Source organism: Theropithecus gelada, chromosome 4 (assembly GCF_003255815.1).
Source record: "Theropithecus gelada isolate Dixy chromosome 4, Tgel_1.0, whole genome shotgun sequence".
Lineage (NCBI taxonomy): Eukaryota > Metazoa > Chordata > Mammalia > Primates > Cercopithecidae > Theropithecus > Theropithecus gelada.
Window position 1 is genome coordinate 27309180 of NC_037671.1, and position 17024 is coordinate 27326203.

The 17024-nt window shown below is 40.3% G+C and overlaps 1 protein-coding gene across 2 annotated transcripts in view; it reads right to left on the bottom strand.

The window, feature by feature from the left end:
* The window catches only part of DCDC2 (doublecortin domain containing 2), a 217505-nt gene that overhangs the window by 108319 nt on the left and 92162 nt on the right, over positions 1 to 17024 (bottom strand). For both annotated transcript variants that reach the window (XM_025382793.1, XM_025382792.1), the window contains 3 exons: positions 13922 to 14068; positions 12186 to 12240; positions 2596 to 2758 (listed from right to left, as the gene is read on the bottom strand). In XM_025382793.1, the coding sequence (XP_025238578.1) occupies positions 2596 to 2758; positions 12186 to 12240; positions 13922 to 14068 (365 nt within the window). The remainder of the gene's footprint in view (positions 1 to 2595; positions 2759 to 12185; positions 12241 to 13921; positions 14069 to 17024) is intronic.

Consider the following 17024-nt stretch of genomic DNA (forward strand, 5'->3'; position numbering starts at 1 on the left):
ATATTTTTTTTTTTTTTTTTTTTTGAGACGGAGTCTCGCGCTGTCGCCCGGGCTGGAGTGCAGTGGCCGGATCTCAGCTCACTGCAAGCTCCGCCTCCCGGGTTTGCGCCATTCTCCTGCCTCAGCCTCCCGAGTAGCTGGGACTACAGGTGCCCGCCACCTCGCCCGGCTAGTTTTTTGTATTTTTTTAGTAGAGACGGGGTTTCACTGTGTTAGCCAAGATGGTCTCGATCTCCTGACCTCATGATCCGCCCGTCTCGGCCTCCCAAAGTGCTGGGATTACAGGCTTGAGCCACCGCGCCCGGCCTGCTTCAATATTAAACACATTTTTTCACGCCCACCAACACAAATGTTGTTAAAAATTACTTGTGGATTTCTACAAAAGCAAAACTACCAATAACTCAATTTTTTTTTTCTTTTTTTCCAGGCAGGGTCTCATTCTGTCACACAGGCTGGAGTGCAGTGGCAGGATCATGGTTCACTGCAGCCTCAGCCGCCTGGGCTCAATTGCTCTTCCCACCTCAGCCTCCCAGGTAGCTAGGACTACAGGTGTATGCCACTACGCCCTGCTAATTTTTTGTATTTGTTTTGTAGAGACAGGGTTTGACTATGTTGCTCAGGCTGGTCTCAAACTCAAGCAATCCGACTACCCGCCTTGGCCTCCCAAAGTGCTGATATAAAAGCATGAGCCACTGCACCCAGCCAATAATTTGACTTGTTAATGAAGGTTACTTTCCTATGAACAAGGAATATGTTAATACAGCCTCTTATGTTCTCAAGTTTTTACAAATGAGATAACCTGAAAAGATGATCATTCTCTTTCTTCCAAGGGACAACTACCTAATTTAAAGACTTTTTAAACATACACTGGAAGTAAGGATTGGGATTTCTATAGGCTAACAAGAACCTCACAGAAAAGAAGCAAATAACATCTTATAAAAGGCTTTTAACAACAACAACAACAAAAAATGAAAAGTTTAAGACAGGTCCTGTTTCACAGTGAGTATTAAAATATTACAGAATTAACTATTTTTTAAACTTCCATCATTCATTCACTCAACATTTATTAAGTGCCTCGTATCTATCAGACTGTGCCAATTGCTGGGAATAAGAAAAAACTAGTAGGACATAGCCCAAGGCTTTGGGGGCTTCACAATCTAATAACTATTAATTTTTTAAAGCCTCTCTCATTTTCAGTGCTCAAGGTAGGGTATGTTCTTCAGGCCTAATTTATTTTCTTTGATTCCTGTCACATAATAGTCACTCGGTAAATATTTGCTGACTGTATTACACCCTAGCCTCCTTGTTCTCTACTCATGGGAAAGGACTGTACAAATTTCAAGATAATCAAAACTTTAAAGAGAAATCTTAATAAGAACCCACATTTTTCAGACAGATAATGGAGCTAAAGAAAAAAAAGTCAAATGAGTTGCCCAAGGTCAATGGCAGAGCTGGGATGAGAATCTAGGACTCCTGACTTCCAGCTAGTCTCCATCATTTAGGTCTTTGATGATTTAGACCCCTCCGCTTCTCTATGGAACTGGTTCACCCATTTTGCCTGTTCTTTTAACCTCACCTCACGCATCTTTGTTCTGACTCTTTAATCATTTGTGCAGCTTCCTCTAAACCCTCACAGGAGTTCAAACTGTCTCCTCAGCTGTGAAGTTCATATTAGCTCTAATACTAATGTGACTCTTCATATCGACTTTGAAATAAGCTGGAGCTCCCAGGTGGAAGATAGGGCTTTGCCCATTAATCTGAAACCTGATTCCATCCGTCCTCTTCCTGACACCCCTCACTGTTCCACGGGTAGTGGGGGTGGGGGTGTGTGCGAGGGGATCTCAGGCAAGAGGAGCAGTAGCCATTCCCACTGGTCTGCTTCCCAGCCAGTCATTCCCACCCCAGCGTCACTCCACTCTGAGAACACGCTGGGAATAAAACCAAAAATCGACCCTCTTCACAAAAACCTAACATCCAAGTTAACAATTTTCATTGCACACTTCCTTAGTCTACCACACTTTTATCTCATACCAGTGAAATCTTGGACTAATGCAATTTTTTATTTTATTTTATACCATCTCTCACCTGCTAGTGCAAGATGAAACTACATCCAATTTTGCTGAATAGGTTATTGTTTACTGATAAAATGTTATGTCTGTTCAGTATTCTCTTGGTTATCAGTATAATTAACAAAATGACTTTTCAGGAAAGATGATCTTTGACTAATAAATCATAATGAATGTGGGCAAGGGTTACAGACACACAAATAAGAGACCAATATCATAGTAGTTGTAGGTAAAAATATTAATCAAGCAATATCAGTGGGAGCAGAGGACGAAAAAAATATACTTTTAAAATAAGACTACCACAAGACACATTTGATCTCAAAACAAGTATCCTCATGGCACCACATCTAATTGCAAATAAAAACCAAGCATAAAAACAGCAGCATCTCTCATCTACAAATACAATTTTCTTTGAAAACTCTCATATATGAACATAAGGAATAGCTTCTGTGGGCCCAGAGAAACAATGGATCTATTTAAGAATTAAAATTGTATCACAGCTTTAAGATAATAACAACAACACACTTACCACTGTTTGGAATGGTTTCTTGTGAATTCTTTAATTTTACATTTTGTTTCACTTTCATCAGTTTTTCTGAATTCACATCTTCTCTTTTCCCTTTCCTCTTCGGGGGCTGAGGAGACGAGTTGTCACTGGATCCAATTGTTGACTTAGATTGGCGATCATTTCCCTAAATGGCAAAGTATTAGACCTTTATTACTAGCTAATGAACTCTCAAAAAGATTCCCAGTAAATACATGTTATTAACTATTGGTAAGCAGGGCAGGGGCAGGGAGGTGTATTGTCCTGGTTCTACAACTGTCCATCTTTATACATTAACTCCAATTGTATCTTCCTGGAGACAAAAGGGTCTAGCAGAGGAAGGAGGATAAAAATAATAGCTAACAATCACTGGGTTTTTTTTAACATGTACCAGGTATTCTGTAAAACTGTATTCACTCAATCCTCATGCTAGCCCTAGTTACTAGCTCACTAGCCTCATGCTAGTGAGATAGACACTACTGTTACCACATCACTGTGTAGATGAGCAAGTGGGCTTTAAAGGATAAATCTTGTGTAAGATCCTGTAGCCAGTCAGGGGCAGAGCAGCTGCCTCCAAAACCACTGTAAATCCACTGCCTTAACAATCCTCTCACTCCTGCACCTTTCTGCAGAATCAGCCAGTGTCTATTGGATGAGAATTGGTGACTTCCCCCAGAGTGATCAATTAATCTACAAATACCTTCTTAACCAGTTGTCGCTATGGGTGTATAGATGTTATCCTACAAGCAGCCATACACTGTGCTTGTAGAAATTCTCCAAATATTAATGAGTCTGTTGGTGACCACCACGGTCTCTAAGAATCGCAAATCCAGAGCAACACACAGACTCAAGAGGCTCAGGACCACATGTCCCCACTTGTTCCTGAGGGAGCTGCGCAGCTGCTTGCCCCTACTCCTGCAAGGCAGCCAGGGTGATCACACCTTCCATGGTTATCTCTAGTCCCCATGTGTCTCTCACAATGAAGACCCTGTGGCTGCCAAAAGTGGACTCCTCCACACAAGAGGGAGGTTGAGTTTCAGTGGCTCTTATCACTGGGCCAGTACAGTCCCCGGGGAGCCACATAGCAGCCACTGCATTGGGGGCTACTGCAAGGAACAGCTGTGCTGATACTAAGCCTCTGCTTGGCCACTGCTACAGCAAGAAACTGCCTCTTGCCAGGCATGGTAGCTCCAGACTGTAGTCCCAGCTACCTAGGAGGAGAGGTGGAAGGATCACTTGAGGTCAGGAGTTTGACACCAGCCTAAGCGTAGTCCCAGCTACCTAGGAGGCAGAGATGGGAGGGCCACTTGAGATCAGGAGTTGGAGGCCAGCCTTAGTCCCAGCTACCTAGGAGGCAGAGGTGGGAGGGTCACTTGAGGTCAGGAGTTTGAGGCCACCCTAAGCATAGTCCCAGCTACCTAGGAGGCAGAGGTGGGAGGATCACTTGAGGTCAGGAGTTTGAGGCCACCCTAAGCAACATAGCAGGACCCTCTATCTCTAAAATTAAAAATTTTAAAAATCAGCCTGGTGTGCTGGTGCATGCCTATAGCCCCAGCTACTCAAGAGGCTGACACAGGAGGATCACTTGAACCCATGAGTTTGAGATTGCAGTGTGCTGTGATCATGCCACTGTACTCCAGCCTGGGCCACAGAGTGAGACCCCCATCTCTAACAAAAAGAAAAGAAAAAGAAAAAGAAACTCCCTTTTACTAAGGCAGTCTTGGCTCTCAGATGCTCAGGTTCTAAACTTACCTGAGAGTATATGGTGAGAGGCTACAGGTAGTGGGAAAAATGCAAGTTTTAGAAACCCCAAATACATGGCTGAGAGCTACTGCTCTGCCACTGAGCACAAGGGACCATGGGCTAACTAACTCTTAATTTCCCTAAGCCTCAGTTTCCTCATTATTTGAGTGGAATTAATGTACTTGCCTTTGGGTCTAGCATGAGGATGCAATGATAAGGCTTATGGAGTGACTAGTACAGTGCGTGATGTATAGTGTTGGTTAAATAAGTATTAGAATGCTTTCTTCAAGAGCAGAGAGTTAATCTTTTTCTGAAAAATCATTTCAAACTCATACCATATTGAGTGTAATCTTTATGCAACATCTGTACTATGCTTCTGTCTGAAAGTAAATGTAGTAATATTAAATAAACAAATCTGCCTAGAAAACTATTATAACTGTTCATTTTAAACATTTATATATTCAGTCATCCAGAAGCATTTAAATGGATTTAGCCATCATCCAATTAGGAATAGAAAAATTCACAGCTTTACAAATGAAGTTATTTATGCTATTTTGTCATAGCCTACAAGTAAATGAATTATGCATAGGTTTATTAACAGTATGAAAACTTGTCCAAATCTATAACACTTTTTGTGTAATTTAATTTCCTATTCCAACTGCAATTTAAACATACAGTTTCCATTTAATTATTATGGTAACTGCAACCAGAGGTTTCTTTTTTCTTTTCTTTTCTTTTCTTTGAGGATTCTTTCTTGAGAATCTTAAGCTCTTCCATAAACCGTCTGGCAGAAGAAATAGATATATGATTATCGTAGAGGTTCCAAAACCATCAGCCAAGTCTCATAGTCCCTTTTATTCTCAATGGAGTCTTTCATCCCAAGATTTTAATATTTTAGTTTAGTTTAGTTTAGTTTTAGGTGGAGTCTCAGTCTGTCATCCAGGCTGGAGTGCAGTGGTGTGATCTCAGCTCACTGCAACCTCCACCTCCTAGGTTCAAGCGATTCTCCTACCTCAGCCTCCCAAGTAGCTGGGATTACAGGTGCCCGCCACCACACCCAGCTAAATTTTTTTTGTATTTTTAGTAGAGACAGGGTTTCACCATGTTGACTAGGCTGGTCTTGAACTCCTGACCTCAGGTGATCCGCCCACCTCAGCCTCCCAAAGTTCTGGGATTTACATGCGTGAGCCACCACACCTGGTCGATTTTAAAAATTTTAAAGCTTTAGATGAGAGGATCAACCTTTCACAAGCAGTTAGCAAGCTTACTAGAATGTTCTGAGCTGCTGTTGAACTTGCAAGGACTGGAATGGAACCCAATGAATGAGAAACCCTGGCGCTCAGCAGGATCATTTTCTGCAGCTCTCTGGGGAAAGCATTACTCACAAAGGGGCACGAAAAGGGAGACACAGAAGCCCCAGTCTGGAGTGCATGTCACTCTAAGTCACCTCTCTTGTTTATGAATAGAGAGGAATGTTCTGATTTATCAAATTTCTGATAAAAACACTCAAAAAAGCGTAATTTTGGAGCATTAAGACAGACTAATTGATTCAAATAACTACATAATGCATAGATTTGGCAGTTGACACTCATGCATTCAATTATTGAGTAATAACTAATTTCCAGTTCCCATGAAAACGTGCCAAAAACATGTAGACCAAAAAACATCCAATTTAAAACAATTTTGGGAGAAGTTTGCCTCAGTGAGCAGCCTTCACAATGTGTGTATTTCATGGGTGCACCCAGAGACATTATAAGCTGGGGGTGGGGGGCGGGGACTAGATGGTGACTCCACCTGACATTTCTCTCATCTGCTTATCTGGTGATGACAAGAGTAAGAAGCCCTTTTACCTATGCCAGCTTCAGTTTCCCCCATGGCAAAATGGAGTTTGGGAGTGTGAGGAATTTATCTTAATATGTTTATAACTTGCTTCACAGTGACACTGTGATACTTGGATAATAATGAAATTTTTTATCAAAACCTTATAAATCATAATATTTGATCCTGTAAACTACTGACCGTAAGACGTATAAGTCAAATGGTAATAAGGACAACAAAAGATCACATAGTCCTTGGTTTTCACTTTCAAATACTTTCCTGATTTTTTCATCTTTTCCAATAGAGGGTGCTGTGATTCTACCTGGTGTCACCTTGCCACTGGAAAACAGCCTTCTGCACATGGGTATATTTTTCAAGCTCAGGGAATTTAAGATAATTTATTTACATCTTCCTTTTGCTTTTAAGGCTAGAATCACAACTTAAAATTTTCCTCAACGTGCTAATTTCTGTGACTCTGGCAGCACTGAGTCTGTATAAGAAATGACTTCTGGTCTGTCTTGCTTTGCACAAGGCATTCCCCTGGCTCCCTGACCGACTCAATTATGCACCAGCAGGGGTCCCTGTGTACACTATGGCAGCTGCTTTCTCTCCTTCCCTCTCAAGTTCTACCAGTCCCTCATCCACACTCTCTTCTATATGCAAAAGAGCAATTCCTCTTCTATATGCAAAAGAGCAATTTCCATGTAAGGAAAAATAAGTTTCTAAAACTCTAGTTCTGTGACCACTTTGATTTGCATCATGAGCTTAGGGTGCCTTCCCCGTTGATTTTGTAGTGGTTCCTAAAGCGGGAAGCTAAGCTCTCCCCACACAGTCCCCTTCACTCACACCCCTCCTCTCAGTGCCAGGCAGCTAATGATCTATAAAATGCATGCATTCTCCAGGGAACCGATTCATTAAAGGAAAGGAGTAAATTAATCCTGTTAAAAATCGAGCTTGTGACTTTGGATTTACTGGCATAGGAAGTTCTGTGTGGCTCAATGCCAAACATTCACACACTGCCCAAGCCAAGTTAGTGAGAACTTACCAAGCACCACGCACTGTGCCAGGGGTTAGTCTCCTCTACTCAAATGTAACCTCCTGAAAGAGGCCTTTCCAACCTCCCAGCTGAAATAGCACCTTCTCTCACCTCCTCTTCCCATGTCTTCATGTATTTTTATTCATGCTTATCCCTGGTGTATATCACATGTATTGTACATTTGTTTCTGGAATGTAACCTCCGTGCATTTAGTACTTTAGAATCTCTGGGCCCTGAAGCACCAGAACAGTGCCCAGGACATCATATGAACTCAATAAATAGTTGTTGGATCAACGAATCAATCAATGACCATATACTCAAAGAAGAGTTATAATAGATGTCCACCTCCACTGCAGCCACCTGTCAGACTCACCTGCATGTGTCCCACATACCTGTATGTGTCCCACTGCCTCCTGCATCTATTCTTGCCCCGACCCATTTCTCTATAGATACCACAGCCAGAATGAGCACTTAAAAATGTAAAGCAGGCCACGCATGGTGGCTCACACCTGTAATCTCAACACTTTGAGAGGCCGAGGCAGGTGGATCATAGGTCAGGAGTTCAAGACCAGCCTTGCCAAAATAGTGAAACCCCATCTCTACTAAAAAAAATACAAAAATTAGCTGGGCGTGGTGGCGGGCGCCTGAAATCCCAGCTACTTGGGAGGCTGAGGCAGGGACTTGCTTGAACCCAGGAGGCGGAGGTTGCAGTGAGCCAAGATCATGCCTGGGCAACACAGTGAGACTCGGTCTCAAAACAAAAAAAAAAAAAATTTAAAGCAAATGATATCATTTCCTCCCTATAACCTTCAAACGGCACCCCATCAAGAAATAAAATCTAAACTTTTTGCATGCCTGCATGATTGAGCCCTGCCTGCCTCTCCAACTTCATTCATGGCCCTCTTTCTTCCCTCCTCACATGCCAGGTTCTTTAGCAAGGGCCTATGTGACTTTGTTTCTTCTGTCTTGGATGCTCTTCTTCCCCTGCCTCATCCCTGGCACAACTGGCTCCATTACATATCATTAAGGTCTCAGTTTCAGACAATTTTATATACATCATGTCCTGCCACATTTTATTTTCCCCGTAGCACTTATCACCATCTGAAACTATTTGTACATTTCTTTATTAGTTGATCATCCGTCTACTCCCATTCATCCCATCCATACCCCCGACCAACACACACACACACGCGCGCATGCACACACACTAGAATGAAAGCACCATAAGTCCAAGTCCTTGTCTATCTACCACTATACACTCAGTGCCTACAGTAGTTCCTGGCACTTAGTAGGAGCTCAGTGAATATGTTTGGAATGGATGATGGATGGAGTGGATGAATACAGGGTGCTATGGGAACACTGTAGAAAGAGGGACAAACTCTGCTATCATTTTTGTAAGTCATAGCATGGAATGTTTGACAACTTTGCTTTCTATGGGATGCAAATATACCTTATAAATCTGAGTCTTTGTTTAACGTCACTTCCTCCATGAGGCCTCTCCTGACACACCTATCTAAATGTATTTTTCTTTTATTGTCTCTCATATTACTCTATACTTTTCTTTCATTTTTATCATACTTCATAAATATCTATTGATTTATGGAATCGCTTGTTTCACCTTTGTCTCCTCAAGTAGACCATGAGTATGAGAGAGAGCATCAGATCTTTGCACTCATTGCTATATTCCTGGGGCTTACTACAGTGCCAAACACTTGGAAAATTCAATCAGATGAACTGATCTGATGACCTTGATGTATCACAGTATTCACAGCACACAGTCTAAAAAACCTACAAATGAGCAAGAAATAAAATTGCATGTGTTTACCTACACACGCATTTTAAAGCAGGAAAGGCTCTACACATTTTTAATGAAAATTTTAGTTTTTCAAATTTCACAATAGTAAAACATATCATTCAATCCAAAGTTCAGTCACTGTGAATACAAAGAGTTGGGTCATGACTTTGGTCCTGACATCGACTTTCCCTGTGACTTGGGGTCAATTTATTCAATTACAATGGGTCTCTGTTTAACCATCATTCCTCTAGCTGCAGTGTGAGAATTAACAAGCTAATATCTATATAGTACACAGAAGGGATTCTGCTACAAAGTCCTAAAGAAAAACAAAAAAAAGCAAAATACAATTTCCAATCCCTAATTTCATGAGTATTAGCTTTATAGTTGCTCTGATATTGTTTTCACCTGCTAAAATATTCTTCTCACTCCTCTTTCACCCCACACCTGTGAAGTTAGGTTGCCTCAAGTCTGGGCCCTCTGTAGTTCTCACTGCACCATCTTCCTCGAGGATCCCCTCATCCATTCTCTCACTTGGCAGCACCAGTGAGACCTGCTCTGTGCAAGCTGTGCCAGGTGATGAAGTACCACAGTGACGCTATGTCTGCTATTCAACTGGGACCATTACATGGCTGATCAAATCTACAACTCAGGCCAGGTGCAGTGGCTCACACATGTAACCCTAACACTTTGGGAGGCCAAGGTAGGCCAATCACTTGTCCTGAGCCCAGGACTTTGAGAACAGCCCGGGCAACAAGGTGAAACTCTGTCCCTACAAAAAACACAAAAATTAGCCAGGCATGGTGGCACATGGCTGGAGTCCCAGCTACTCAGGAGACTGAGGTGAGAGGATCGCTTGAGCCTGGGCGGTTAAGGCTACAGTAAACCACGATCATGCCACTGTACACCACCCTGGGTGACAGAGTGAGACCCTGTCTCAAAAAAAAAAAACAAAAAACAAAAAACAAAAAACCTGTAACTTTAGTCCTGATGCCCTTTTCAGGCCTCAGCTCTGCCATTTACAACTGCTTGCAGCACACTTTCAACTAAGTTTCCTGATGATACTTCCAACTCAACATGTTTGAAATTACGTAGTCATTCTTTGCTCTGGCTGCCCTCTTCATGGCCATAGAACTACCATTTTCTCAAATTCCAAGCTTAAAAACCTGTTATCTTTGGCCCCAACCTCTCCATTGACCCCTTGTATCCAATCATCACACAAATCCTTTGTTCCTTGGTTTCTTCCAGATCATCACTTCCTGCTGCCTCTGCCACCTCCCCAGTCTAGGCTCCTTTCACCTCATACCAAGATAGTTGCAACTGCCTCATAATCATCAACTCATCTATGGCTTCTCACCATGTGAATTCTTTCTCCATGTAAAAGATCTGATGTTCCCAAAATGGACTCAGATTAATACTATCACCTCTCAGAAGCCCTTGTGGGCTGCCCTCTATTCAAGGATGAAGACTAGACTTTTCATTCTGCTATTCAAGGTCATGTAATAACTGCTACCACCTACCATGTCAGGCACATCAGCCCCCACACCAAAACGGACCATCTGTTCCAGTCAGCCCAAGGGACTCACTGTCCCGGGGCTCGGGAGCAGGAGCTCTGAGCTGGCTGTGTGGATGCAATTCCTCCCCTGTCATTTGCTCAGCAGGAGGCTTTGTTTGTATTGTGTTGTACTTTACGTTATTTTGTTTCTTTTTTTTTGAGACAGGGTCTCACTCTGTGGCCCAGGCTGAAGTGCAGTGGGGCAATCTCTGCTCACTGCAGCCTCCGCCTTCAATGGGAGCCTTTGAAACTGTCACTTCTACTCTGTGTAATTCCTTTTTTCATTCCTTCTTAAATGTAGATGACAAAGATGCCTGCCTTGTGGGGTGAGGTTAAATAAATCACTACTGTAAAGAGCTTGGCATACTGCTGAGCCCTCAAATGCCTGGTAAATGTTAGCCAGCGTGACTGCTTCTTCGCATGCCATCTGCCCCGTTCCTCTCACCCTCCCTTGGATCTGAAGGTCCTCTCCCCTCATCTACCTTTTTCTGAATTTTAAACAGTTTCAAAGGCAGAGCTCAAATTCAACTTCCTCTGTGGACTGCTGCCATTGTACATTCATTCCTTCCCTCCCTCTCATGGTCACCAATCTCTAGATATTTGGTGTTTAGCATTAGCTTGTTTGTTGCCTTTTTAAGCTATCTTCTTTATTTCAAGTAGATTATAAGTTGCTTGAGGGCAAGAGCTCTATTGATTTTTATTTTATTGTCATAAATAGTACGAGAGTCCCAGCTAATGAGTTCTTAATAAATATCTGTTATACTGAGTTTGGCATTACTTACGTATACAAAATTATTTTTCTTTCTTTCAAGAATTTCACATGATATAACCAAAAAAAGGAGGGATCTAAATCATCATTAGGAGACAATATCATTGCCTAGAAATCATTTACTTTACAAAGTACCAAAATAAGAATGTTGCTTAGTTAATTCAGGGTGTGGGTGGAAGATGTCAAATCAGTTCTGATCACAACTTGTCGGGTAATTCAACCAAAAGGGAAGAAAGAGAAGCTTCTGCCAGGAAGAACTGCCAAGGCAACACTCTGGCATGACATGGAGCTCACCCCATCAGGGAGCACAGACTGAAAATACGAGTAGGTTAGGAAATTACCTACTAAATGCTGTCATTGCTCCCACAGAGTAGGTATTTTTAAATGTTTGCTGAATTAACAACGAATAAATGATAAATGGAAATATTCATATGGCAAACTAAATACTTGGAACAATTCTCAATCTTTTCAATGAATATTAATGAGGATTACCCCTTTTCTCACCAAAACTTCCCTTTCAGTCTTCGCTAAAGATAGAAACCAAGACTGGATGATCATTGATGTGACCTACTACATTGGTTCTTATAGTTTGATGTATTATTGCCAAGATTTTAAGTGCAATATAAATTATGTCAGGTGTATACACAAGGAAAAAAATTAAAAATACATGTTCTAAAAAATGTTAGCTCTGTTTAGGACCATAAGTGTAACACTGAAGTTCTAGTGCTGTTTCACTTAATTGGTTATACACCACAAAGCTGCTAAGTTTTATCTCTTGGAACTTAATTGAAACCCAAAGGACAGTCTCTTTGTATCATATAAAAAATATAGAAGATTAACGAGGAAACCATCTGATACTTACACTCCCTTTAGACTTTCTGGATCCTACAATAGGAGGTAGTGAAGAAGCTTTCTGACTGTGGAAACAAATTGAAATTTAGAAATCTGAATGTTGTTTACAAATAATGTACAATGCAAGATAATTAACATCCCCACCTGGAAGTCAACTGTTTACTGCCGTGTTCCACAAAAGGTAGGTAACATACACTTTAACATACACTTTCCCAATTCGCAAAGATCATAAAATTTCCAAACTCCATCCCAAAAGATTTGTGATGTTTTCCTGTATACTATTTTAATCAATGCTTACAAATAAACTTTTAGTATCACCTGAAGTTTGTATAGCATTTTTATCCAGATCCCAAAGTGTTCTATTTACATTTCAAAAAACCATTTCCAAATGTGAATAATGATTTTTCCAGACTGAGTTAAAAACAAATTTCCTGTTTCTGTGATGTCTCCTATGTCTACCTCTGATAGAAGAGCAGAGGTAAAACACTGGCATTTGCATTTAGGTAGTTTTTAAACAAGTTGTCCTCACCAAAAAATTAAAAATTCTTTTAGGCTGTAAGAGTAGGTTGTTTTGTTGATAACTGTATTATTAGGAAAAGACCCATCTTGAAACCCAACTGAATCTCTCCAAAAATAGGACACATATATAAAAAAATTCTTATTAATTGTATGAGAAAGGCCAACGTGAGTTACAGTTTTCTTATTACCATCAAGTACGCACTGTTGTTCACAGCAGGTTAACCCAGGGTTGCCTAGCAAAGATGGCTAAAGGATTTGATTTCATGGATGGGTAAGGTTGGTTAGCAATAAGTCCGTTGGTAAATAATTCAAAAGTGCTAGAAAATCATGTGCTCTTGCATAGTTCAAACACCACCCCTGAAATTCCATTTCATCTATTACTTATTTAGAAGCTCTTGGCCAGCCTCTCCATCAAGTTACACAAATTGTGAATTAATTGCAAACAAACTGGTGATATTCTGCTCTATCTCTGCAGATGACAACCACAAAAAAAATTGGTTTGCAATGGCAAGGTGGCCACAGAATCTCTGGGAGAAGCAACAGAGATGGATCCCTGGGCACCATGAGCAAGCCGAGAGGTCTTGCAGCAAGGGCCAGAGCTCTTCTTGGGTGACTCCGCAATGTATCTCCTCAGCTGAAATAAAGCATCTTTCACAAATATATGATGTTTCATGGAGAAAAACTGTTTACAGTATATTGCAATTAAAAGTATAATCCTTAAAATCTTACATGCATTAACTGTATACCCATCTTCCCTATTTGCATAAGTGGGATTATGTTGTTTTTATAGTTTACAGTTATTAAAACAAGTATAAAATATTATGGGTTTTTTAACACTCTTGGATGTTTCTATCCAAACCAACTGAAAAGTTATTTGGTCTAGCAACTATTAAGACACAAAAACTTCTAATAATGTTTGCTATAGAGAAGCTCATTGCCCTGTATCTTCTTCACAATAATAAATTGTTGTATTTACTATAAATTTCATGTATGCTAAAAAAAAATGTAGTCTTTCATAACTTCCCAGAAATTATATTTTTGTGCAATAGCTCTCAGTCTCCCATCATGGCAGTAAAAACAAAGATCAATGTATACCATATATGTTTTCCATTCTAAGTGAATAAATAAGATTATCAATTACATAAAATATAATGGTGGTCAGCAAAAGACCCAGTGCTATTTCAAGTGATAACTAAAGCATGAGGAGTGGTGAGGATTAAGACTTACCCAAAAGGCCTTCTCATCGTTGACTTGTCAAAAATTAACTCACTGTAAGGCAGTTTCTTAAACTTATCTCTTCCAACAGCCACATAAAACTGCCCATTCTCCAATTCTGCTCCACTCTCAATAAGTTTTCCTTCTAAAGTATAAAGTCTGTCAAAAATATGAACACCAACAATTAGAATTTTAACCAACATTTAAAGAACTGCTTAAGATTACAAAGTATTCTGGATGTCAAAAAAATAAAATTACATAGTAAATAAAAACATTCTGTGCTTAATTTAGCTCATTTGTTACTATTCTCATTATTGCATTATAGATGCCTCAAAGTCAATAGATTCCACTAAATGCTAATGTTATAATGCAGATACAATGACTATCTGGCTGTACAGGGTTTCATCCCAGTGAGCCTGATGATCTGGCATAAGCATCCCTATTGCTGCCATATTAAAATTTTAGAGGAGAAAAATTTACTTGTACAGATCACAGTGCTTTAAATAAAGCTATGTTTCCATTGAACATTGATCCTTCTATTTATATTTCGTTAATACTTTTAAATTGTATTTTCTTAGCGTATTCATCAGACTGACAAGTTTCTGACCATATTCTGTGTAACAGCAGCCCTCAACCAAAGTATTACATACAAACACACAGAGAACCGGGTCAGGAACAATGGCATGAGCGGGCAGGAGGTAAAAGAACCCATTGCCAGTGTTAATGATGCAGAACTGCATAGCATTCGTGCTTCTTTCTTTTTTTGTCATCCCCATTAAGCAAAAAAAGAGTGAACATTATATCTTCCCAGAATCGAGCAGTTTCACAATAACCTTCCTTTACTGTAAAACTGCTATGAACTATGATTAACATGTTACTTATTAAAAGAACAGTCATAATTTTACCAGATGATTTTAAATGTCCACAGAATTTTTTTTAAAGAACAGGAAAGTAAGTATTAGAAAACTAAACCAGAAAGACATTGCATATTTTTTAAGGTTGTAAGCAAGAGCTATTAATAAATAGAAGGATTTCAGTATCATCAAAAAGCTTTCTGTCTTCCTATATTACATAATAAGATTAAATGTCATTTAGGGGCAAAAAATAAATAAACAAAACATTGACCTGTCAGCTTGTTTCCTGATTACATAAATGGCCATATTATACAGAACCATGAAGTACAACGAAAATAGCCACCAACATTCCTGAAATGTATTTGTGTTTTTAGTTAGTATACAGATGGTAAAGTCTCCTTCTTTATAACATTGTACCTCTACTCCTAACAAGTCTAAATATCAACACTTAACCCAGAATTCCATGTTTTCTGCCTTAACTTAGGCTGGACATGGTGGCCCATGCCGATAGATCCAGCTACTTGGAAGGCTGAGACAAGAAGACCACTTGAGCCCAGGAGTTCAAGACCAGCCTGGGCAGCATAGTGAGATGTTACGCCAAAAAACACTTGACCAGGGTTTCAAAATACTGGCATTATTGACATTTTGGACCAGATAATTCTCTGTTGGAAAGGTGAGTAGGTTGCCCTGTACGTTGTAAGATGTTTATTAGCAGCACCCTTGGCCTCCACCCACTAAATAGTAGCAGAAGCCACCCCATCCCCTGTTGGGACTACTAAAAATGGTTTCGGGCACTGTCAAATGTGCCCAAGGGAAAAAATCATACCTGCTTGAGAGCCAATGGCCTAGACCCAAGCATTCTTTTTCCACTTTTCTTCAAAATAGTTATATCTCAATCAGTAGTAATTTCACAGCTAGAAATTAAAAGCCAGCATAGCTGCGGAGTCTAGAAACAGCCAAGATTTGACTTGTTTCCTCTGCAGGTAGGTAGAATGTAGTGAATAAATTCTTTTTGTTAATAGAGACAAGATTTTGGTATGTTGCCCAGGCTGGTCTCAAACTCCTGGGCTCAAGTTATCCTCCCGCCATGGCCTCCCAAGGTGCTAGGATTACAGGTGTAAGCCACCACACCTGGCCCAGCACTGAATAAATTCTAATTCATGATTTTAGCCTTCTTTTATATAACTGTTGTTGATCTACTTTCTTCTTTTGCTACAAACAGAAGAAACATAAAAAGCAAGTTCAATAAATTTTTATGGGATGCTTTTTATATATGAATATACTGAAGCATAGGGAGGGGCCAATCATAAGAATAATGTTAAAGGAAAATGGTCATGTCCCAAGAAAGCAGCAACCAAATCTCTCATATCTGCCATTATATTAAGAATTACAGGCTGGGCGCGGTGGCTCAAGCCTGTAATCCCAGCACTTTGGGAGGCCGAGACAGGCGGATCACGAGGTCAGGAGATCGAGACCATCCTGGCGAACATGGTGAAACCCCATCTCTACTAAAAAATACAAAAAACTAGCCGGGCGAGGTGGCGGGTGCCTGTAGTCCCAGCTACTCGGGAGGCTGAGGCAGGAGAATGGCATGAACCCGGGAGGCGGAGCTTGCAGTGAGCTGAGATCCGGCCACTGCACTCCAGCTTGGGAGACAGAGCGAGACTCCGCCTCAAAAAAAAAAAAAAAAAAAAAAAATTAAGAATTACATTTCACCTATCCTAAATATATATGCACCCAACACAGGAGCATCCAGATTCATAAAGCAAGTTCTTAGAAATCCACACAGAGACTTAGACTCCCACATAATAATAATGGGAAACTTCAACACTCCACTGACAGTATTAGATCATAAAGGCAGAAAATTAGCAAAGATATTCAGGACCTGAACTCAACTTTGGACCAAATGGATGTGATAAACCTCTACAGAACTCCCATCCCAAAACAGAATATACATTTTTCTTATTGCAACATGGCACATACCCTAAAATTAACCACAAAACCAAACATAAAACAATCCTCAAAAACTGCAAAAAAATCAAAATCATGCCAAACACACCCTCAGATCACAGCACAATAAAAATAGAAATCAAGACTTTAAAAATTGCTCAAAACCATGCAATTACACAGAAATTAAACAACTTGTTCCTGAATGACTTTGGGGTAATAAAATTAAGGCAGAAGTCAAGAAGTTCTTTGAAACTAAGAACAAAAATACAAAATACCAGAACCTCCAAGACACAGCAAAGGCTGTGTTAAGA